This window comes from Myodes glareolus, chromosome 20 (assembly GCF_982192425.1).
Source record: "Myodes glareolus chromosome 20, mMyoGla1.1, whole genome shotgun sequence".
In the NCBI taxonomy this organism is placed as follows: domain Eukaryota; kingdom Metazoa; phylum Chordata; class Mammalia; order Rodentia; family Cricetidae; genus Myodes; species Myodes glareolus.
In genome coordinates this window covers 63590133-63613836 of record NC_142045.1, presented here as the reverse complement: position 1 = coordinate 63613836, position 23704 = coordinate 63590133, and the positions used below count along the sequence as shown (strand labels likewise).

At 41.6% G+C, this 23704-nt stretch overlaps 1 protein-coding gene and 1 long non-coding RNA gene across 7 annotated transcripts in view; one reads left to right on the top strand and one right to left on the bottom strand.

Annotated features, from left to right (window-relative positions):
- Positions 1-14790, bottom strand: part of Tubgcp5 (tubulin gamma complex component 5) — a 39601-nt gene extending 24811 nt beyond the window's left edge. For 2 of the 5 annotated variants that reach the window (XR_007235473.3, XM_048452595.3), the window contains exons 1-11: positions 14632-14790; positions 13193-13246; positions 12979-13099; positions 11500-11596; positions 10669-10748; positions 9533-9668; positions 5607-5724; positions 4926-5015; positions 4029-4122; positions 3123-3369; positions 1386-1588 (exon numbers count right to left, since the gene is read on the bottom strand). Coding sequence is in view for 4 of the 5 variants with exons in the window: in XM_048452595.3 (XP_048308552.3) it covers positions 1386-1588; positions 3123-3369; positions 4029-4122; positions 4926-5015; positions 5607-5724; positions 9533-9668; positions 10669-10748; positions 11500-11596; positions 12979-13099; positions 13193-13246; positions 14632-14747 (1356 nt within the window). In the remaining variant the exon portion in view is untranslated. The remainder of the gene's footprint in view (positions 1-1385; positions 1589-3122; positions 3370-4028; positions 4123-4925; positions 5016-5606; positions 5725-9532; positions 9669-10668; positions 10749-11499; positions 11597-12978; positions 13100-13192; positions 13247-14631) is intronic. The other 3 variants (XM_048452596.3, XM_048452597.3, XM_087899640.1) reach the window with 3 other exon arrangements.
- Positions 14791-14854: 64 nt separating this feature from the next.
- Positions 14855-22761, top strand: LOC125389776 (uncharacterized). 2 transcript variants are annotated; one of them, XR_015735803.1, is made up of 3 exons: positions 14855-14967; positions 16760-16825; positions 22388-22761. It is a non-coding gene; the product is annotated as an uncharacterized LOC125389776 (long non-coding RNA). The 2 variants fall into 2 exon arrangements; XR_015735802.1 differs by lacking the exon at positions 16760-16825.
- Positions 22762-23704: the final 943 nt, after the last annotated feature.

Genomic DNA, 23704 nt, shown 5'->3' with positions numbered 1-23704 from the left:
TAGAAATAAACAAGAACAAATTGGTAATGGTTAAGTAGTGACGTGTCTGTGTGTCAAACTGATAAGGGGTCAGCTGGGAAGAGGAAGCCACACTTTGGGAAGGTGCCTCCATCAGACTCCCTATAGGCAAGCTTGTGGGGCATTTTCTTGATGAATAATTGCTATGGAGGGCCTACATTGGGGGTGATGTCACTCTGGACATGGGGCCTTAGGTTGTTGAATAAAGCACACTGAGTTGCTGTGGGACAATGGTTTCACCCTGTAAAGATTGGGTTTTGTACTTGTTTAATAAAATGCTGATTGGCTAGTTGGTCAATAGGCCAGGTAGGAAGTATAAGCAGCGCGACCAGGCAAGAAGTAGAGGCGGGGCAATGAGAACAGGAGAATTCTGGGAAGAGGAAAGTGCGGTCTGCAGTCATGACCCACCCATAGATGAGGCAAGATGAGAATGCCTCGCTGAAGAAGGTACCAAGCCATGTGGCTAACATAGACAAGAATAATTGGCTAATTTAAGATGTAAGAATTAGTTAATAAGAAGCCTGAGCTAATAGGCCAACCAGTGTTTAATTAATATAGTAGACCTCTGTGTATTTCCTTGGGACTGAACAGCTGTGGGACTGGGCTGGTCAGAAACCTCAGTCAACAAATGGTGCCCAATGTGGGGCACCCATGACCCTGAGATTAAGAGTCTCATGTTCTACCGACTGAGCTGGCTGGGCAGTAAGCAGCATTCCCCCATGTCTTCGGTTTCAATCTCTGCTGACAGGTTACTACCCTGGGTTCCTTCAATGGTATACTTCTTTTTTGTTCAGTTTGGTTTGGATTTTCAAGACAGAGTTTCTCAGTTTAACAGTCCTGGCAGTCCTGAAACTCGCTTTGTGACCTCTTTCTTTAGTTTCCTTTCTGTTTTTAAGACAGAATCTCACTATGTAGCTTCTGATGGCTTATAACTTGCTATGTAGACCAGACTGATCTTCAACTCAGAGATCTGCCTGCATCTGCCTCCTGAGTGTTAGGATTAAAGTTTTAATCCTAACAAACCTATGTAACAAATCCTATGTAAATCCTAACAAATCCTATGTAAAGTGTGTTTTACATAAAACACACCATTTGTGGGTGTGTTTTATGTAAAAAGGGTTTATTATAAATATCTATATAAGCAAAGTAGGTATTTTTTTTGCATTTTGTTTCATCCTTCTTTTTTTTCCCTTCTCTTTTGTTTGTAATTAAAACTAATAAGCCAGGCATTAATTTGGAAGCTAACTGTAAAACTTTGAACAACTGTCTGGCATACCATGACTTAAACCTCATTTATCAAGGAATTAGGACAGGCTCTCCACTACCCTTTTATCATGCACTTCAGATGAGGCAGAAATACAACATACCGTTTGTTCAGAGGCTTCTCCCACATTGTCATATTCAAGAATGGCCTTGTAGAGGGTGTTAAGCAGGTGAGATGCCCGGACGACATTCCGAGTGTCAGGAGGGACTTCTGCTACTCCAGTACTGAACACTTTGTGCAGGACTTTTAGCTGAGCCAATCGAGGGGCCAACTTGTTCACCACGATTGCAAGTGTTATCGTGGTATCTGTTAAGCATCAATAAATCAAACAACAGCGAAGAAAAACATCTGTGACCAACATATAATAACAATGCTAATAAGATTACTTCTGTGACATATGACAAGGCACAGCCAAATGGAGGATGGTGAGTTTTAGCATCATATCATAATACCGTATCTTTAACATTACATTTTCCTCAAAGAAGCAACTCCAATAAGACAAGGGGGAAAAGATAATTCAGACAAAAATAATGTATAAGGCAATTGACAGATCTCAGAAAAGAAAGCCAATAACTTTTAATGTAATGGAAAGGTATTCAACTTCATTTAAAAGAGCATAAACTAAAATCACACTATATAAAGCAAACTCCCCTACCACAAGCCTAGTTCAGTGAGGGGCAAGGAAGCTACAAAGGGGGCCTCAGTCAAGTTCCTGAACATCAGGGCAGTTGTTCAGGTCTATCCTTGTGGCAGAATAGCACGTCACAACGACACTACGCTGGCCCATACTGCTGGGCCTGTGGTCTGGCTACTGTGACATTTGAGTATGCTAGCTGATTCTATAATTATGGAAAATCTTATCACTTAGAGAAACAAGGGAACACAGGAGCTCTTTGTGCTACTCAGTCTTTACTTAAAAAAAAAGTACTAATAATAAAATAGAAAATTAAAGATAGAAAAAAAAACCCACACTGGTTGACCACTTATACCTTTTATATTCGTGAAAAACAAATTTGTTTAGTAACATATCACAAGAACCTGCTTGCAGAGCACAAATGTACCTATATTTAATTGTAGAGAAATACATAAAAATCTAGCAGAAGCCACATATGTGATTATATATATTCTCTGACCTATTAATTCCATTATGCATATGTGTAATTACGGTATGTATATGTATAATCATTGTAGCTACACTAGTAACAGCAGAGCTGAAAACTAGGCTACAGTATGAAACAAAACAGTTTTTTGTAAAAAGAAATAAGGGAGCTCTCATATGCACACACAGTAGCCTCTAAAGGGATGCACAAGAAGCTGCTTGTCTTGGGAGGGGGACCTAGAACAAGAAAAACTGTTCAATGGAAGTTGTTCTGTATTTTTTGGATTTTTAGAGAGACAAATCGTTTAAAAATAACAATTTAAGACAGATTCAAAATTACTTAACATTTTTGTTACACTTACGTATTTGTATGTGTGTGCATGTGTGTACACGTGGTATTTGTGTGTGTGTGCATGTGTATACACGTGGGCATGGGTGGTGGTGGGGGAGGTAGGTAGAAATGTGTGCCACAAGGCACATGTGGAGGCAGGACATAGACCACAGGAACTGGTTTTCTCCATCATGCAGGCCTACAGACTGGACTCAGGTTGTAAAGTTTGGTGGCAAATACCTTTATCAGCTGAGCTAACTCCCCCACCCTAAATCACTTTTAAAATGAATTTAAATTCATAAGGATTACTGATTTGCAATATAATTTTGAAACCTTTTATCAAAAATAAATAACTTTAATAATATTCAAAACGAATTAGATAGCTTATGAATTAAATGAAATTTCCCTACCGCTACTGATGATGGACTTCTCAAACTCTGCGAGCTCCTCTTTGAAGTTGATGAAATACTTGTAGAGGGCCCACATGAATGCCTGGTATGTTCTAAATGGAGCTTCAGGTGGCTTCTTAGGTGCAGAGCCATTTCCGGGTGACAGACTCTCAGAGCTGTGTCCCATGACTTCATCAATGAACTCCTGGAGCCGAAACACAACCTGGCCATATGCTGCTATCTGCTCAAGCACAGATCGTAAACAGCTCTGCAACAAAAGCCAGGTATAATTATTTATATCTCATCTTCCACAAATGTTTACACTAACCTCTCTTACACTGACAAAGACTGCTTCTACAACTGTTTTAGACTTTGGTACATGACAAAGTAACATAATGATGAGTTTAGCTCATATTCAAAAGACACAATGAACGTCAATTATAGTTTACACCATTTAAAAACACACTGAAAGTACAGGAAAAATTAGACTATACAGCTTTCTCAGTACAGATCAAAGAAAGTGGAGAATGAAATGAAACTTAAATGTCACAAATAATCCTTAAGAACCAGCTAAGCGGGGCTGGAGAGATGGCTCAGAGGTTAAAAGCACTGACTGCTCTTCCAGAGGTCCTGGGTTCAATTCCCAGCAACCACATGGTGGCTCACAGTCATCTATATCTGGTGCCCTCTTCTGGCCTGCCAGCACACATGTAAGGAATGTTGTATACATAATAAATAAATAAATCTTTTTTTTTTTTTTAAAAAAAGAACCAGCTAAGCCCTGCAATGATACACGACTTAATTTTGATTTTTAGAGTTTTTACTATATTCAATAAATATGATATTGTATAACATTCTAAAGTTATATTACCATTTAAAATACTGCTTAATTTTAATTTTTAAGTGACAGTAAATACAAATACTTACATGTGTCAAATGAGTTATGATAATATTGTTTCTCACAGTTATCTTTCCATCTATCAACTGAAATATAAACAGCTTTTTTACCCCTGAAAGTAACCTGAAATGAAATCAAAAGATCAATATACTCAAATTTTAATAAAACCGTCACTAAAGTACGGCTGACAAATTTATTTTGAAAACCCAGAGCTGGGAAGCAAAATAGCTTGATAACAAGATCATAAACCTCATGGGATTAAGCTAAGACTCAAGATATTCTAGCATTACTCTACAAGTTCAACAGTTAGCTGGGTGGCGGTGGTGCACACCTTTAATCCCAGTACTTGGGAGGCAGAGGAAGAAGGATCTGAATTTGACGGCAGCCTACAAATCAAGTTCCATAAAGAGAAACCCTGTCTCAACAAGCAAGCAAGCAAACGAACTTCAACAGTCACCCCTACATACACACACACACAGGCACGCACACACACCTCTGCTACATTCCTTAGGATACAGAGAGACCACTGCATGTCTACAACAGCCAGAATGCTGGCAGAATGTGAGTAGTACAGCTCTTGGCAGGAGCCCCTGTACCCAGAGCTATCATAGGCAGGATTAGACTTGTAGTGTTGGGGAACTAGCACAGAGAACCCTCATAGACATTTCAGATCAAAGCACTATGCAGCAAATCTTGCTTTGAATTCAGATAGTCAAAAATGATGGTCTTTCTCAATCTCAAATTATTTAAAATAGGAAAGAATATATCAAAATCACACAACGTCACAGTGAAATCTGAAGTATGAACTTCATCTTTTAAGGCCTGTTTCCAGCCTGCAGGTGGAAATTCTTGGTTATAGTTCTTAAAAGCAAAAGAATATTATTTTACTTCTCAATAATAAAATCTCCCAGGCAAATGAATCTTACCATAGGGTTTCCCGAATAACCTGTGTCTCAGTAACCACCACCCTGTCATCTGGAACATACAGTGGATCACTGTTGTACAGGTGTTGGTCCCTATTAAAGAGCAAACACCAAAGGTAAACAGAAAAGTTTTTAGGTAACATTACTTGCCTCAATGAATATCTGCAATTTTATACTCAGCAATCAGCAAATAAACACAGGACACGCCTTCAGTGCACTCCACATTAATTCACCACAGTCACTGAAATTTTTTTAGTGAAGCATGGTCAGAGTAATCACAATTGTTTATCATACAATCAAGCAAACGCTTAAAACTATGTAATGCTTTTTCAAAAATCAGCATATTTTTATAGAAAGTACACTAAAATGGAAACTAGATATACATTAGCGTACACCAGTCCACTTACACTGATAACAAAAATGCTATTATCAAGCAATTTCACTGTACTCAATACTAATTACAAACTACTCAATGGAGCAGGACTCAGCTCAGCGAAACTGTGCGTGTCTCTAAGGCCAGCGACCACATTCCCAGCACCACGCGTGTGCATGCTTGCATACATACTCCACTACAGCTGTTTAAAACTAATGGGCTTACAATTCAAGGACGGACTTGATTACATCACAAATCAAAAGCAAATCTTTAAATATCTATCATTATATTAAACGAAAAGTTTAGCTTACCAGACAGCAGCTAAATTGGAATGCAAATGTAGACTGTGTGGGATCCGGGAGCGCCTGGTTATCCAGTACTGATGGACGACATGCTGGTCCAGCCAGCTCCGGCTGTCTGGTTCATCTGCTGGAAGAAGTGGACTAGGTATCAGTTTTCATAGTGTGCTAGGTCCTTTCATCTTGTGACGGGAAGTGTTCACTTGGGATGAGTCCCTGTCTATGAGGACCTCCCATGGCCCCTACCTGGACTGTAAGTGAGAGGGCTGACCTGTGCTGTCACAAAGAAGATGCAAGGGGGCTGGAGAGATGGCTCAGAGCATTGCCTGATCTTCCAAAGATCCTGAGTTCAATTCCCAGCAACCACATGGTGGCTCACAACCATCTGTAATGAGGTCTGGTGCCCTCTTCTGGCCTGCAGGCATACACACTGACAGAATATTATATACATAATAAATAAATAAATAAATATTTTTTTTTTAAAAAAGAAGATGATGCAAGGTCTAAGAATTAGAAGGAGGGGATAAAACTAGGAGGTCTGCAGATTGATACCAATAAAACCAACAAACTATCGAATTTAAGATGAAGATTTACCAAGAATGTCTAACAGACAAACTGCAGAAAGCAACAGCATTCTCCTATCCCTACATAAACAAAGCAAAACAAACTGCTCAAGATTCTCAGCAATAAAAACTGTAGCACATGCAGAAATCACTAGATGAATACTTGAGAATTTAGAAAAGAATATTACCAATAAACAAACAAAAAACCCAAAAAACTTCATAGCACTGGAATGTATCTCAGGGCACAGCATTTACTCAGCATTCACAATGCTCTATGTTTAATTTCCAAGCAAATAATAATTAAATTTTCTAAGTTTAATATAATTAAAAACAATGGAGGTATTGTTGGCCTCCCCAAGCTAACTTTATAAATTTAAGCTAATCAAAAAATTCAATTGGATTCGTCTAACACACTGCTTCTAAATGTCCATGGAAGAGTCTAAGTTCATAAAGAGCAAAGGATGGGATATGTATTCTATGTATTACGACAGAACAACAAAGCCACAAAAACAAAGAGTCTGTTCCTGGGTAGACGAACACTAAAATAACAAACAGAAGATCTGTAAAAAAGTACAAATGAAAGCTTGATATACAATCAAGATAAAACCACCAAACAACGATGCTGCTGGAAAAACTGCCTCATTGGACAGTAAGTAGATCCTTTAACCTCGTGTCATATAAAGAAGTAGGCCTAGGACCTATCAATCCAAATGTGATCCTCTCCAGGGTCTAGCCAGGTGAGTGCAGCCTTCACCCTCATCAAGGAAACCTCTCTGCAAGAGATGGAAACCACTACAGAAAACCACAGCCAGCCAAAAGGTAGATCTGTGGAGCCCAATCCCAATTGATGCATCTACAAGCCTACTGCATCTAAGGCTCAGAGATCATTGCAGAAGAGGAAGTTTGCTTTGAGATTGTGTCTCCAAGGAATGTCAGAAAATATATACATAAAGTCCCACCAACATGGCTGCCTAAACATGACCTGAACAAGGACAACACCAATAAACACGCTAATGTGGATTCAGGAGAGTTCATGTGGTCTCAATCCCACACACAGAACTCTAGGCAATTAAGGAATGAGATGAGAGCTGGAGAGGGTAGTCTTCTCCAGGGAAGAGCACACCAATTAGTCATCCCCTAAATGGTCAGCCCTAGAAACACACGTACAAGAAACATACAGAGTAGGCTGTATTTACATATGTAATGACAATGAAAAAAAAAAGCCATGGATTTGGAAGAGAACAAAGGTAAGGTTTGTAGAGAAAGTCAAGGGAAAAATGATGCGATTATATTATAATCTCAAAAAATACAGGGAAATGTTGGTTTTAAGCAAAAATCCCAAGACCACACACTGACTATCTAAAATGTTTTTTAAGATTTTAAACTTTATTTATGTGCATGTATATTTGTGTATATATGTTTGTATGTGCATGTGTGAGTATGTGTATGCACACATGCGTGTGCAGTACCCAGGGAAGCTTGAAGAGGGTGCTGGATTCCATGGAGCTGGATTACAGGTGTTGTGAGCAGTTCACTGGATGCTTAGAACTCAGGTCCTCTGGAAGATCAGCAAGCTCTCTTAAGTAAATGCTCAGCCACTTCTTCAGTGGCTCAAATTCACATTTGATTTTTTTTTTTTTTAAAAAAAAAGAACAGTTTCTCTTTTTATCTAAGTAAGAAGAGTAAAAGTTATTTGCAAAATGTCTAAAGTCTAAGAACTGACACCTGATGTGGGAGGTCCTTCTGTATATGTGTTGCTCTTATTGGTTAACAAATAAAGCTGCTTTGGCCTATGGCAAGGCAGACTATAGTCAGGCTGGAAGAGATGTAGAAAATAGGCAGAGTCAAGAAGATCAGATGTAGCTGCCCAAGGGAAAGACAAGCTGAGACCTTACCGGTAGGCCACATTCTTGTGGCTATACAAGATTAATAGAAATGGACCAATTTAAGATGTAAGAGTTACTTAAGAAGCTTTAGATAATAAGACAAACAGTGTTGTAATTAATAAAGTTTGGTGTGATTACTTAAGTCCAGATGGCTGGGAAACAAACAAGCAGTTTTCATTTACAGACACAACAAAGAGCTCTGGGGAAGAGGGCAATGGACAGGAAACCCAGATGAAGCTAGGCATGATGGTACACTTCTCTAATCCCAGCACTCAGGAGGAAGAAAGATGAGGATGGGCTCAAGTTACAAAGAGACCCTATCTAGAAACAACCTAAACTTCAGTGGAACAAGTAAACAATGGCAGTTATCAAGAAATACACAGAACAGTCAACAAGTACAAGAGTCTTTAAATAATCAGTCAGTGGAGCAGACCTAATCCAACACTTAGGAGACTATGGGGGCAGGAATGTGGATCACAGTCAAATTCTCACACAAGTCCAGACTGTGCAGGTTACTTGGGGCCTATCAAAAGGGAACATGAGATGGGGTCTGAAACTGCATCCTCCACACTTCAGGAAGTTTAAGAACAGAGGAAGGGAAGTGCCCATACCAATGTGGACGAGTCTCTGGAGAGAGACCTAAGGAAAGGTCGGAGACAAGTTACTGGTAATCATGGAATTTAACACACCAGCGAGCATGTTTCACAATGCAGAAACAATGGCACATATAGACAGCAAACATATTAGAACAAGTGTTAAAACTCGCTGACAGGAACGAGGAAATAAAACTGGGAATCAGAGAAAAGCGGACAAGATATGTACAATAGGATGACTTTATAATCTTCCAGTTTCGTAAAATTTTTACCAATTCATATTGCTCACTGACAAAAAGATAAGCATTCAAGTAAAAAATAAACTCTCCTCTTGCTGAGAGGTTTCATAACAACAACAAAGATAATATTCAGACTAGGCAGTTAGAACTACTTCTGAAAACCTGTCTTTTAGAGCTGGAGAGAGGGCTCAATGGTTAAGGGCACTGGCTACACTTGCAGAGGACCCAAGAGTGACCCCCAGCACACATATGGTGGATCACAACCATGTGTAACTCCAGTTCTAGGGGCTCTGATGCCCTCCTCTGATCTCTGGATACCAGGCATGCACATGGTACAAGCAGGAACAAGGAACACCCCTACATAAAATAGTAATAAAAAATTTAGAAAAACCCTACACTCTACATTTTATAGTGCTGTTTTTCTTATTTGAAGTGATATAAGGGATAAAAGCGACAGTGTTACTTTTTAGGCACGCACTTAAGACAGTTTAGGGTTCGTTAAGAATGTCAGGGCTTCTCAATAGCCTCATCAATGCCATCAGTCTTAAACCTGTCACTTGTCAGGGCTTATCAACAGTCTCATCAACACCAGCAGTCTTAAACCTGTCACTTGAGACCTCTAGTGAGACTACACCAGCCCTCAGCCATGTAGAATACCTTCCCAGGCGACTTGAAGTCCTTTCTTTCTGCTGGGATCTTGTTCCTCCAATGGGGTCCTGTCTACCTGTATCCCTGAGTCTTCTCTGCTCAGGGGCTGTTGTGCGTCTTCATCACCACTGTCTTCAGACCAGTTCTGAGTGAAGGAGAAAGGGATCTTGAGGCTGTGGCAATTACAGTGACTTAGTTGTAAAAACAAAGAACAGTTCCATAGAGAAGCAAAAGCCAATTAAAATTTTGTCTTTTCAAAGTTTCCTTAATGGGAATAGAATAGTTTGAGGTGATAAAAATCCCAAGACTGAAGTATGACATCTACATGTATGTTGAGTAGTGGAGATAAAGGTGAATCTCAGAACAGAGACCCAGGAGGCTAACAGGTGACAAGGAAGGACAGAGTGCAAATGAAAGTGTCTGTGAGTCATTCACGAAGACTACAGAAAACTACATTTTTCCTAGTTTGAACTTCATCAGTTTTATTTTTTGTGGATATATGCATCCAAATTTCTGTGACTAGAAATAGCAAGAAATAATTCTGAATTCTAAAGAATCCAGCATGCACTATTTCTTTGAGGCAGTGTCTATGAGAGTAAGTATTGCTTTTCAATTTTCTTGACCAATAGTAGGAACTAAACGTGATCAGTCACTGGTACATTTACTGCACTGATCTATCTACACATTTCTGTTCTAGAGAAGGGTATAGTAACCTGAGACGTTTTCATTTTTTTTGTTTAAAAATACACCAAATAGCTCTACTACAGTATTACATAATAAGTACACTGTATTGACATACATTGATTTGGCCCAAAATCCTAATAAATCTTTCATAGCTAACTTTTTAAAGCATGACTTTATTAATTTTACTCAGAGAGAGTGAATATTATGTACACACAGGAATGAGCTGTTCACCATGGCTCACATGTGCAGGTCAGAAGACAACTTGCACAAGTTGTTTCTCTCCATCCAACTCAGGTGTTCAGGTTTGGCACTAAGACCCTTTGCCTGAGAAGCCAAACTCACCGGCTTAGTGAAGAGAATTCCTGTTTAGATAGCATGTTCTATGGCAGAGAGACACTAGGACTACTGCTGCCAAATGGGTATGTACTTATATGTACAGTGTCAAAACCGCAGCCGCTTACTGGTGTGTCGCCATCTGGACCAAGGCCAATCTCTTCACCTTCCATCAAGTATTTCCCCCAGTCAAAATCATCTTTCTTTTCTAAAATTTAACAAAGGAACCTCGTTAGCTTTATCATAAATATCTGGCAGAAAAAAAAAAAAACAACAACAAAATCCTAAGCACCACAAAACAATAAGAAAAGAAATCCACATGAAACTCAAAATACCTTCAAAAAATCATGTTAACAAATATTGAGATACTTCTGACTGGGGCAGTGGCTGATGTTTGCCTAGCATGCACGAAGCCATGGGCTGGCTCTTTAATAATTAGCTGGGCATAGCAGCAAACACCTTAAGGAAATTCAAGGCCATCCTTGCCTACATAGTGAGCTTGAAGCCAGTTTGGTATGTGTGGAACTTTCTCTTAAAAAGAGAAAAAAAAAGAGAGAGAAACAATAAATCCAAACTTAACGTATCTTTTATCACTTCAATTAATTCACTATAAAAAGTTCTACCTGCATGTATGCCTTTCTGCCAGAAGGCACCAGATCTCATTACAGATGGTTATGAACCACCTTGTGGTTGCTGGGAATTGAACTCAGGACCTCAGGAAGAGCAGTCAGTGCTCTTAACCACTGAGCCATCTCTCCAAGCGCACAGAGTTTACATTTTAAGTGAAATTTTGCAAGTCCATCCAAAGCAACAGAAATAATTTAATTTCCTGATTTTACAAGTTTTTGGTTTTCAAGATAGGGCTTCTCTGTGTAGCCCTGCCAAGGATTGTTTACAGCTTTCAATAAAAATCCAAACAATTACTAGGTAATGAAATCACTCTGTGTCTAATTACATACCCACTTCTTTGTCTCTTGGCGTCTCCACATAGCTGCTGTTGGAAGGAGAATCAGACAGACACAGGAGGAGGGACAGTATGGAATAATGGGTATCCGTCTGTAAAAAGAAAGTGAGGATGGTTGGTGAGTGTTTCTAAGAGTAGATCAAGGAGGAGAGAGGAATTTACATTCGTACTTTCCTCGTCTCAAAAACCATGAGTTACCATCCAAAAAATTCTTAACTCTAAACGTTCTTCACAGTCCAAATGTTTACACAGATATGAAACCTAAGTGGCATTAAGTCTGGTTCTCTATTTCTTTTCTTTTCTCTTTGGTTTTCCATGACAGGATTTCTCTGTGTAACAGCTCTGGCTGTCCTGGAACATGATTTGTTGATCAGGCGGGTCTTGAACTCAGAGATCTGCCTACCTCTGCCTCCCAGGTGCTGGGATTAAAGGACTGTACACTATCACTGCCTTAGGAGTGTTGTCAGCAGGCTGACCATGTTCCAGTGGAAAGCCACACACCCACGACTACACAGACAGCACAACTAGATTTGATGGGGGGGATTCAGATGGCTAAGCAATTAAGAGCACTGACTGCTCTTTCAGGGGACCTGGGTTCAGTTTGCAGCACCCACATGGCAACAAAAAGATCTGACACCCCCACATAGACTTACATGCAGGCAAAACACCAAACTATATGATATAAAACTAAACAAATTATTTTAAAAAATTAGCTTTGATGGGTTAAAATAAATTGGACACAAAATCAGGTGGGTAGGGAAGAAGGGATGAATCTGGGAGGATTTGGTGTGGGGTGAACATGGTCAAAACTCATTGTAGGAAATTCTCAAAAGACCTAGCATATACTACCAACAACTAAAATAAGGGAGAGCACACAAGAACACACACACACACAAACACCCTCATTATAGCAAACAAAAGATGTAATCTCAATTTCACCAACCAAGACTCACTTAACACTTTGAGAAGTACATCATTAGGTAGTCTTGTCTTGGGTGAGCCTTACGGAGTACACTCACAAACTCAAGGCACAGCCTATCACAGACGTGCTTCGTTTCTGCTCTATTCACCTTCACCATCTCTCCTGACTACAGTCTATATTTGTAAATGGTAATAAACCGCAACAATGAAATTACCAGACTTTGAAATTCTGAGAGTTCTTGTAGCAAATCACTGCACCTAGGGGAGACCTTGGGGCTCCTGACATTTGGGATGTAGCAGGTGCTATCTGAAAAGTTTGAGGCAACAAGGCAGTGCTGTAAGCTATGCCAACCGCAGATTTCATAACAGCAGCAAATACCAAGTGAGAAGAGCAAACAAGAGCATGTTGCTCACTTCACAGCAAATCTGAGGCAATAGCTAACTTGCTCCAACCAGGGGATGTCTGGAAGAGATGCCGGGCTGATGACAACCGCACCGCAGAGAACAAACACAGCATGGAGAGAAGGAATACAGCACGAAGGAGAGCACACACCTGATGGCTCACCTTCGTTTTCTGCACACCAGGGAGTGATGCATTTAGAAACTCTGTGGTTAGTCTCTTCCAACTAGCAGCTTTGCCGAGGTCAGAATGAATGGTGAATTTTTCATGAATCCTAAAATATTTTTTAAAAAAATCAACAGATAGCAAAGGGTCTTGATGAAAACACATTAATGAATATATGCAGATATACAGAGACTCAACATACCCGTCTATTGTTTTTTGTATCTTGTGACTGTTGACATCCAAGAAACGATGAAATCTGGTGAAGATAAATGCAGTTTTTAATGCCAATTCTGCCATATAGCTCAAGCAAGCTTGAGCCATAGCTCTCATACATACACCCGATACTCCTCACAACCCTGTTCTCCAGATCCCACATTCAGTATAACAAAGTTTCGTAGGGTTTTTGAAAGGTCTTGCTATGTGGCTTGGCACTCACTGGAAAGCTAAAGATAGCCTGCAACTCACAGCAATCCTCCTGCCTGAGCCACCCAAGTGCTGCAATTACAGGCATGCATCATTATGCCTGGGTTTTCTTTGTCTTTTCAATGTAAGAGAGAGTCCTGTGGAAGTCTTAACACCCATCCTCTGAGTAATTTTGCGTTTTAAACACACAAAATGAAATACAAAGAAAAGCAAGCATATTCAAGTACAATTACCAAATATTTAAAAAGCTTTGGTAAGGGTCTGGAGAGATGGCTCAGAGATTAAGAGCTCTTGCCATTCTTCCAGGAGACCCAGTTTACATTCACAGCACCCACAACTGTCTATAACTCCAGTTCCAAGGCAGCTACCTTCTTCTGGTCTCCACAGGCACGGGGCACACCCATGGTAATGGCACACACACACATGTACATAGAGGCAAATCACTCATACATATAAACAATAGAACCTAAACATCATCAGTGGGACCAAAGACTGTCATTAATGTAATAATAAAGAACACTTGGGAATAACCTGAAGCAGTTGTAATACAATGTGAAAGACACCTTTTCTCCTGGTGATCGATATGCTTTTGCTACTGTTGTTTTACCATGCAACATCTTAATTCTTTCCCAACTCTAACATGAACACTTGCTTCCTGCCACTAGAAATATGAGAAAAATTGCTAAAGACGCAATTACTTTTTGAGTTACATGACTTATGAATCATTATAGATTACAATTAAAAACTGCACTTTTTATTTTGGACACTTGGCATGCTTTCCATGAACCTGAGAGGTCGGTATCCTCACAAACTAGGAAGATGCTTATGTCTGGGCTTATAAATCAGGATCACAGACTTTGACAAACTGCTCCGTGTTCAAGGTGAATTTTACTGGGCATGCTACACATTGCTCAGTAGTAGAACCTGAGTTTCTTTTATGCGAAAGGAGGGCACAGAATGGGGAAAATTTGCAAGCGGCCTGAGCAAGAAGAGGGGAGTTGGTGAGACTTAACATTCATTTTCTCAGCAATTAAAAAAAGACTTTTGATGTGCAGTGGACTTCGTTAGGGAGAGCACAATCAATCAACAGCTGACTCCGTTTTCAAAGCATGTTTCTCGCAAGGGCACTTCAGGGAGACCGAGGCACAGCAGCAGCCGGCGGCTCCCAGGAGGCCGCACCCCCGACCCACCCGCCCGCCCTCAGCCGCGACCCCACACCTGAAGTTGGACCACACGAAGTCCAGAGCCAGTCGGAAGTTGGGGTCAGCCTGGTCCCGCAGGCCAGTGACCCGCCGGACGAGCTCAAACACATCGCGCTCCAGCACTCGGTCCATCCGGCTCCCGGAAGCCCAATGCCCGCCACCTGCCTATCAGGAGTTTCCGCGGCCCGGCGGCTGCTCTCGCGAGACTTCCGGCTCGCGCGGTCCCGACGACGCCGGAAGTGGAGGCTGTCCTGCCTGCGAGAGTCCCGACAGCCGCCTGCTGGGCTCCGGGGTGACGTGGGCTGGCTTGTAACAGCGTCTCGGCTTGCGGGATGCAGTGCCTCCATGTGCGGTGAGCATGTGTGCTCTTTCTGCTTGTACGTTGGGAAATTAGTGTCCTTAGGGTTTTTAGCGTTATTTCTTATCATCATTGTATTTAATAAGGGTCTCTGGATAACTTCGGTTCATGCTTTGCGTTCTGACGTATTCTGAGGGCAACCGGGTTTCCATTTCAGTGTACGGTTCCCATCGTATTTCGAGAGAAATAAATAAAAAATTATTTACTTACTCATGCTCCGAGCTTCGGTTTCTCTGCCAAATGATCCAAATTGGGTTCTCGGTGCCACCCATTAAAATACACGGTTCTGATTAGACCAGGGACACGGTTAAAACAGAAATAGGGTCCGTTTATTACAGGGGTACCCTTCCTAAAGCTGGGACCTTTTAATGCAGCTCCTCATGTTGTGGTGAGCCGAACCACAATATTATTTCATTGCGATTTCATAACTGTAGTCCTGCTTCTGTAAAGAATCATAATGTAAATTATCTGATAGGTGACCCCTATCAGAGGAAGAACTAAGGTACTCCGAATTGTATAATACAGGTTTTTCCAGTCACACTGTGCATTGCCCTAAGAGGCTTTTGACTTCATTCTGCTGCTAGGTAGACCCAGAAAAATCATCTTTGCACATTCCTGTCAAGCAAAGGCTGTTAACTTATCCCTGAGGATAGAGAGGGAGCCACCCTGTGAGTCCAATGGGGGAGAATTGGAACTGTGAGGGTTCATGGCATAGTCTAACCGTATCAGGTAAACCAGGCCCAAGGTCTTCTCAGACACAAGATAGAGTAAAGCAAAGCATATCCCTCCCTCCCATGGACCCCATAAAGCAATAGACCCCCTACCACTGTGATGGTATTTATTCTGTACCTTACACATACAGAGTCTTGAATATATTAACTGTGTGCTGTGTAATATGATGGTTGATATTGGTAATTAATGTTGGAATAAAGAACTTGTATTCGCCTAGGCCAAGCTACCAAGGTAGGTAGATATTTATGGCAAATTGCTATCATTAAAACCAGCAAACCTTGTGAATTTATTGTTACTCAATAAATTCTGACATTGTGGAAAGACACAGCACAAGCACTCAGACTCAGTCTTTGTTTTATAAAAATCAGATGGGGAAGAGTCCAGTCTCCCTAACACTGGCTTTATTCATGTATTAATTTGATGCTACTGTCTCTAGGCTTTACTCTCTTGTCTTATCCGCATCCCCAGCTCTGCTCCCAAAACTTCTTTGGGGCATTTGTCTTAGTTAGGGTTTCTATTGCTATGAAGGGATGCCATGACCATGTCAACTCTTATAAAAAGGAAAAACATTTAATTGAGGTTGCTTAAAGTTTAGAGACTAATCCATTATCATCATGGTGGGATATGGTAGGGTGCAGGCGTTTATGGTACTGGAGATGAGAGTTCTACATTTTGCAGGCTATAAAAAGTGAACTGTCTCACTGGATGTGACTTGAGCACATAGGAGACCTCAAAACCCACTGCCACAGTGACATACTTCCTTCAACAAGGCCACAACTCCTTTTGGGGGCCGTTTTCTTTCAAACTACACAGCATTAAAAGGGTGAATCCTTGCCTAGGAAGGACCATAAGGCAGTTTCTTCTGGATTAATCAGTCAGCCAGTCGTACAGGTTTGGTTTAAAATTTTCATGTGTCTATAAAGACACAGGTTTTATTTTTTTTATTTTTTTTAAAGTAAATTTTATTAAATTATAAAAGTTTCCATTTCTGCCCCTCTTCCCAACACCCTCCCACTCCCCCCACTCCCTCTCCTCCTCCCTCTTCCTCCCTTAGGGCAGTCAGGGTTTCCTGCCCTGTGGGAAGTTCAAGTTCCTCCCCCCTCCCTCCAGGTCCAGGAAGGTGAGTATCCAAACAGACTGGATCCCCAAAATCCAGTATATGCAGAGGAAACAAGTCCCAGTGTCATAGTCAATGGCTTTTCAGAAAGACTTCAGGCCAGCCACATTCAGCGAATCCGGCCAAATTCCAAGAATCTGGTTAGATCACGTCCTCGTTCAGTCCCAGTCCAACTGGCCTTGGTAAACTCTCATTAGATCCGTTCCCTTGTATCAGTGGGTGATAGCATGTCTCGCAGTCCTGATTTTGTTTTTCATGTTCTTCCTCCTTCTGCTCCTCATTTGGACCTTGGGGGGCTCAGTCCGGTGCTCCAATGTGGGTCTCCGTCTGTATCGCCATCCATCGCCAGATGAAGGATCTATGGTGATAAGCAAAATATACATCAGTATGGTTATGGGCCACGGCCGGTTCAGGCACCCTCTCCTCTGTCCAGAGAACAATCTGGGGGATCTCTCCTTGGACCTGGGATCCCATATATAATCAAGTCTCCTGTAAACCCTAAAATGACTCCCTTAGTTGAAATATATTCTTCCCTGATCCCATATTCATCCTTCCTCCCTACCCCGCCCCATCCCAGGCCACCGAGCTTTCCCCATTCCTCCCCTACTCCCTTCTCTCTAACCCTCTCCGCTTCCATCAACCCTCCCACCCCCCACCCCCATGCACCCGAGGTTACCTGGGACTCTTGACTATTTCCTACCTCCTGGCGGATAGCTAAATAATCTTCATCAGGTTCATCTTCTTATTTAGCTTCTCTAGGATCACGAATAATAGGCTCAGAGACCTTTAATTATGGTTAGAATCCACTTATGAGTGAATACATACCGTGTTCCTCTTTTTGGGTCTGGCTTACCTCACTCAGTAAAGCGTTTTCTATTTCCATCCATTTGCATGCAAAATTCAAGATGTCATTGTTTTTTACCGCTGAGTAAAACTCTAATGTGTATATGTTCCAGATTTTAACCATTCTTCTATTGAGGGGCACCTAGGCTGTTTCCAGGTTCTGGCTATTACAAATAGTGCTGCTATGAACATAGTAGAACAAATGCTTTTGTAGTATGTTAGGGAATCTCTAGGGTATATTCCCAAGAGTGGAATTGCTGGGTCCTGAGGGAGGTTGACTCCCAGTTTCCTGAGAAACCGCCACACTGATTTCCACAGTGGCTGCACGAGTTTGCATTCCCACCAACAATGGATAAGTGTTCCCCTCACCCCACATCCTCTCCAGCATAGGCTATCGTTGGTGTTTTTGACTTTAGCTATCTGACAGGTGTAAGATGGTATCTCAAAGTGGTTTTGATTTGCATTTCCCTGATCGCTAAGGAGGTTGAGCATGACCTTAAGTGTCTTCTGGCCATTCGAAGTTCATCTGTTGTGAATTCTCTGTTAAGTTCAGTACCCCATTTTTTAATTGGGTTAATTAGAGTTTTAGTGTCTAGTTTCTTGAGTTCTTTGTATATTTTGGAGATCAGACCTTTGTCTGATGAGGGGTTGGTGAAGATCTTCTCCCAGTCAGAAGGCAGCCTTTTTGTCCTACTGACAGTGTCCTTTGCTTTACAGAAGCTTCTCAGTTTCAGTAGATCCCATTTTTTCATTGTTTCTCTTATTGTCTGTGCTACTGGGGTCCTACTTAGGAAGAGGCCTCCTGTGCCTATATCTTGTAGACTACTTCCCACTTTCTCTTCTATCAGGTTCAAAGTGGACGGATTAATGTTGATGCCTTTAATCCATTTGGACTTGATTTTTGTGCATGGTGATAGATATGAATCTACTTCATTTTTTTACAGGTTGACATCCAGTTATGCCAGCACCATTTGTTAAAGATACTTTCCTTCTTCCATTGTATACCTTTAGCTCCCTTGTCAAAAATTAGGTGTTCATACGTTTGTGGGTTAATATCTGGGTCTTCTATTCGATTCCATAGGTCGACTTCTCTGTTCTTATGCCAATACCAAGCTGTTTTCAATACTGTAGCTCTATAATAGAGTTTGAAGTCAGGGATGGTAATGCCTCCAGAAGTTCTTTTATTGTATAAGATTGTTTTGGCTATCCTGGGTTTTTTGTTTTGCCATATAAACTTGATTATTGTTGGATCCTGTTTTCGTATTCAATCTCTAAGTCTGTGCCTCTTTATAGGTGAATTGAGTCCATTGATATTAAGTGATATTAATGACCAGTGTTTGTTGACTCCGGTCATTTTTTCATTTTTTTTTTTTTTAGGTAGTAGAGTGTATGTGTTTTTCTTCTTTGATTTGTGCTTGTGAATGGTCGCTAGATGTTCGAGTTATTGTAGGCCATGTTGGGAATGTTGGATTCCTTCGGTAGTGATTTTCCTTCTAATATTCTCTGTAAGGCTGGATTAGTAGCTACGTATTGTTTAAATTTGTTTTTATCCTGGAATATTTTGTGTTCTCCGTTGATAGTGAACAATAGCTTGGCTGGGTATAGTAGTCTGGGTTTGCATCCATGGTCTCTTAGTTTCTGCAGTACCTCTATCCAGGATCTTCTGGCTTTCATGGTTTCCATAGAGAAATCCGGTATAAGCCTGATAGGTTTACCTTTATAAGTTACTTGACCATTTTCCTTTGCAGCTCTTAAAATTTTTTCTTTAATATGTATGTTTTGTGTTTTGATTATTATATGGCGAGGGGATGTTTTTTTCTGATCCAGTCTATTCGGTGTTCTTTATGCTTCTTGAACCTTCATAGGAATATCGTTCTTTAGGTTGGGAAAGTTTTCTTCTATAATTTTGTTGAATATATTTTCTGGGCCTTTGATCTGCAGTTCTTCTCCTTCTTCAATCCCTATTATTCTTAGATTTGGTTTTTTTATTGTGTCCCAGATTTCCTGAATGTTTTGTGAAGAGAATTTGTTGGATTTGCCATTTTCTTTGACCATAGCATTTATTTTCTCTATGGTATCTTCAGATTCTGAGATTCGTTCTTCTATCTCTTGTATTCTATTGGTTATGCTTGATTCTGTAGTCTCCGTTTGTTTACCTAGGTTTTCCATATCCAGCCGGTTCTCGGTTTGTGTTTTCTTCATTGCCTCCATTTCAGTTTTCAATTCTTGGACTGTTTCCTTTACTTGTTTGATTGTTTTTTCTTGGTTTCTCAGGGTCTCATACACGGATTTACTTATTTCTTCAAACTTTTTGTTATATTTCTCATCTATTTCTATATTCATTTCTTCAAACTTTTTGTTATATTTCTCATCCAATTCTTTAAGGGAGTTATTCATATCCTGTTTAAGGGACTCTATTGCTTTCATAATGGCACTTTTTTCCACTTCTTCTGGGTTAAGGTGTTCAAGTTCTTCTGTTGTAGGGTCCTTGGGATCTGGTGTTTTCATGTTGTTTTTCAGATTGTTGGATGAGGTCTTGCTTTGGCGTCTGCCCATCTCTTACTTCAAATGTTCTCTATTGGAACTTCTGTTACCGGGTCAGGTTCCCTTCTTGGGCAGGGACTTCACTGACAGAATGCCCACCTTTCCTCAGGCAGGCTACTGAAGCACAGGCACTCCCTCTTTCCGGGATGCGCTTACAATGCAGGCTCAGCTTGCAAGGCAGCTGAGCTGGGGAAAATTTTATGGCCCCAGGGGGAAGGGAGAAATATAGGAATTCGTACCTGGATGGGAGCTGGGATGGCAGGCGGGAGGGGGTAGCCAGCACTGCAGGGCGACCTGGGCGTCTATGGGTTCGGGGAACGCCCAAGCTCCTCCTCGCCGGGACCCTGCCATGGCCCGAAGCAAGCTCACCCCACCGATGGCCCTCTGCTAGAAGTCAGGGCCCCTGCTGGTCAGGAATGTGGCTGAGCTGGCACCTGGTCCACTTGTCCTCAGGGAGGCCTGGATGGGAGCTAGGATGGCAGGCGGGAGGGGGTAGCCAGCACTGCAGGGCGATCTGGGCGTCTATGGGGTCGGGGAACACCCAAGCTCCTCCTCACCGGGACCCTGCCACGGCCCGAAGCAAACTCACCCCACCGATGGTCCTCTGCTAGAAGTCTCAATGATTTATTTTATGAGTTGTCTTGGTCATGGAGTTTTAGCACAGCCACAGAAATTTAGCTAAGAACTACCCACCTGCCTGGGGCTAGTAAAGTCATAAGAGATCTTAGAGAAGAACTCACTACTCAACTTTACTAAGCCAGCCTAGTTTCTAACTGAAGGGACACTAGCCCACTGTAGTCTATGCCTCTGGCAGTCTTTGCCCTTCTGCCCTATTCCCTCTGCCTTTGCTAACTGTTAGATTACCATTCTAAATCTGGCCACCATGGTCTATTCCCTTCTTTGGCCACTTCCTTCACCCGAGACTGACTACCAAGATCCAGCTACCAAAGAATTAGGTTCACATAATTAACATGCCTAAATATTCAAGGTCAGCACTGAAGACATGGTTGTATGTCTGTGTCAAGGGCAAGGCTGTATGTCCAACTGATAGCTTAATTTGTCAATATGTAAAAATCAAGTCTTGAAGGTTTGGAAGTCTTAGAGAGCAGCTGAGGTTTGCTGCCATGAGTCAAGGGCAAAGTTCCTTAGAAAACCCGAAGGGTCTATAGTTCTTTGTTCAGGGGGTGGGCCTCTTGAGATTGTCCCCAACTAATTGGCAACTACAGATTCCCAATCTCAAATATCACACAAACACCCTGATGAGTCTCAGCTTTCTCAGAAACCCCAAGCCAAGCTTCTTACTGTCTGTATTTTTCTCAGCATTATCTTGAAAGCACCCACTGTAATGGTCTGTCCTGTCCCTTTAAGAAACAAGCCCCACCCACTCCAGCCTGACCATCTCTTTCTGTCTCTCTCCCAAAGAGGTAGCTTCTCCTCTCCTCTCCTCCCCTCCCCTCCCCTCCCCTCCCCTCCCCTCCCCTCCCCTCCCCTCCCCTCCCCTCTCCTCTCCTCTCCTCTCCTCTCCTCTCCTCTCCTCTCCCTCATCATTTCTCTTTCTGTCTCTCTGACTCTCTCTGCTCTTTCCCCTGCTCCCTTTCCCCCTTTTTCTTTCCCCTCTATAACGTACTAAATAAATACCCACTTTCTCACCCACTTTCTCTGCATAGCATGCCTATCCATCTCTGTCTCTCACCCACCACAGCTCCTCATGGGACCGGCTGCCCCGATGAGGTCCCTCATCTGCTGTGTGACTTCCTGCCTGGGAGCTGCTGCCCCTTGTGGCCCGCTGCCCACTGCCACCCCTCGGGGAACGGTGCCATTTTATTTTTACCATTATACCCACATCAATTCATAAGCTCTGTGATTGGCGGTTCAGAACACTGACTGCTCTTCCAGAGGTCCTGAGTTCAATTTCCAGCAACAACATGGTGGCTTACAACCAACTGTAATAGTAAGATCTAGTGAACTCGTCTGACCTGCCAGGACACATGCAGGCAGAACACTGTAAACATAAAAAATAAATCTTAAATAAAAAAATATTATAAGCTCTGAGCCCTCATTGACTTTTTCAGCCCAAAGTTCCAAATGCTTTCACAATCTGTCTTTGAGAAAAGTAAAGACAGGAATATAATTACAAATGTAGAGGCAGTAACAATGTGTCTGTTCCATGTTTTGCAGGACAATCAAAGGAAGGGGGTCACTCCAGACCTTACAAGTGGTAGGAAGATTCAACCTCAACCTCGAAGGACTGAATCCTGAATAGCCATACAGAGGTGTGGTTGTTGATTATTACATAATAGATTTTTGTGGGGTGGGGGTTAAAACAAGTTCATGCCAAAGTCCATGATGTAATCCATATGTTTCTTGAAGGAGAGAATCACACCCCTGCAACTTCAGTTCTCATTGTGCACTGTTACAGTACTCAGTAATATGAGAGTTCCAGGTGTACCATGAATACTTGTGACCAAAGTCACACAATGACTGTACAGCTCCTTCAGTAAAAACAACTCAATAAATTGTTACACCAAGACTGCGGGGTCCCCCAAAAGCCACCACAGAGTTGACACTCATATGTAAAAGCCAAGAGCCTTGAATCAAGTTTAAACTTGGACTCTCCATCTGTCCAACACAGCAGTTGAGAGTATAGAGTGCCCAGACCAGTCAGGGAGGGGTTTTATCATAATAGAGGTTGGGGTGAGAGTAATTTCAGGATTCAGAACCCTGATTAGTTGACATTTGTCTAGGAGTCTTAGTAAAAAGAGATTAGGTGAGTCCTGGGTTTAGGGACATCTTATGGTCTTATCTTAATGTTATCTAATGGTTAGATGTTGGCTCTCCCTGTCAGCTTATGGCTTTTCCTGGAACTTAGTGCTGCCTGTCATGACAGTGTGGCCAGACTGCTCTGGGCCCCACATAAATCACAGAAACCTCAAGACTGTTTCCCACTTTCTCTTCCACTAGGTTGTGTAACTGGATTTATATTGAGGTCTCTGATCCACTTGGACTTGATTTTTGTGCATGGGGATAGATATGAATCTATTTGCATTTGTCTACACGCTGACATCAGTTATGCCAGCACCATTTGTTAAATATGCTTTTTTTCTTTCCAGTATATAATTTTGGCTTCTTCATAGAAAATCAGATGTCCATAGTTGTGTGGTTTTAGGTCAGGGTCTTCAGTTCAGTTTAACCAAACTCAAAGCAGTATGTGCCATATCAAAATTAATCTTATCTGAATTCCTGGGACAATAGGAATTGTGGACACTTGGGTCTTACTTCTCTGCCTCATTTATGGGAACTGTGTCTGTAATGATTTCAGCCACAATAAGGCTGACATTTCCAGGTTCTAGGATCATGCATGCATGGACAAGCCCTCAGGCAGAAGTGCCTAATGGCCCCAAGAACCCCTGCATGACCCACATGCATGGCCGCATCATCCATATATGACTCAGCTAAGCCCTTGCATGCATGCGTGAGCCCCACTATCTATGTATG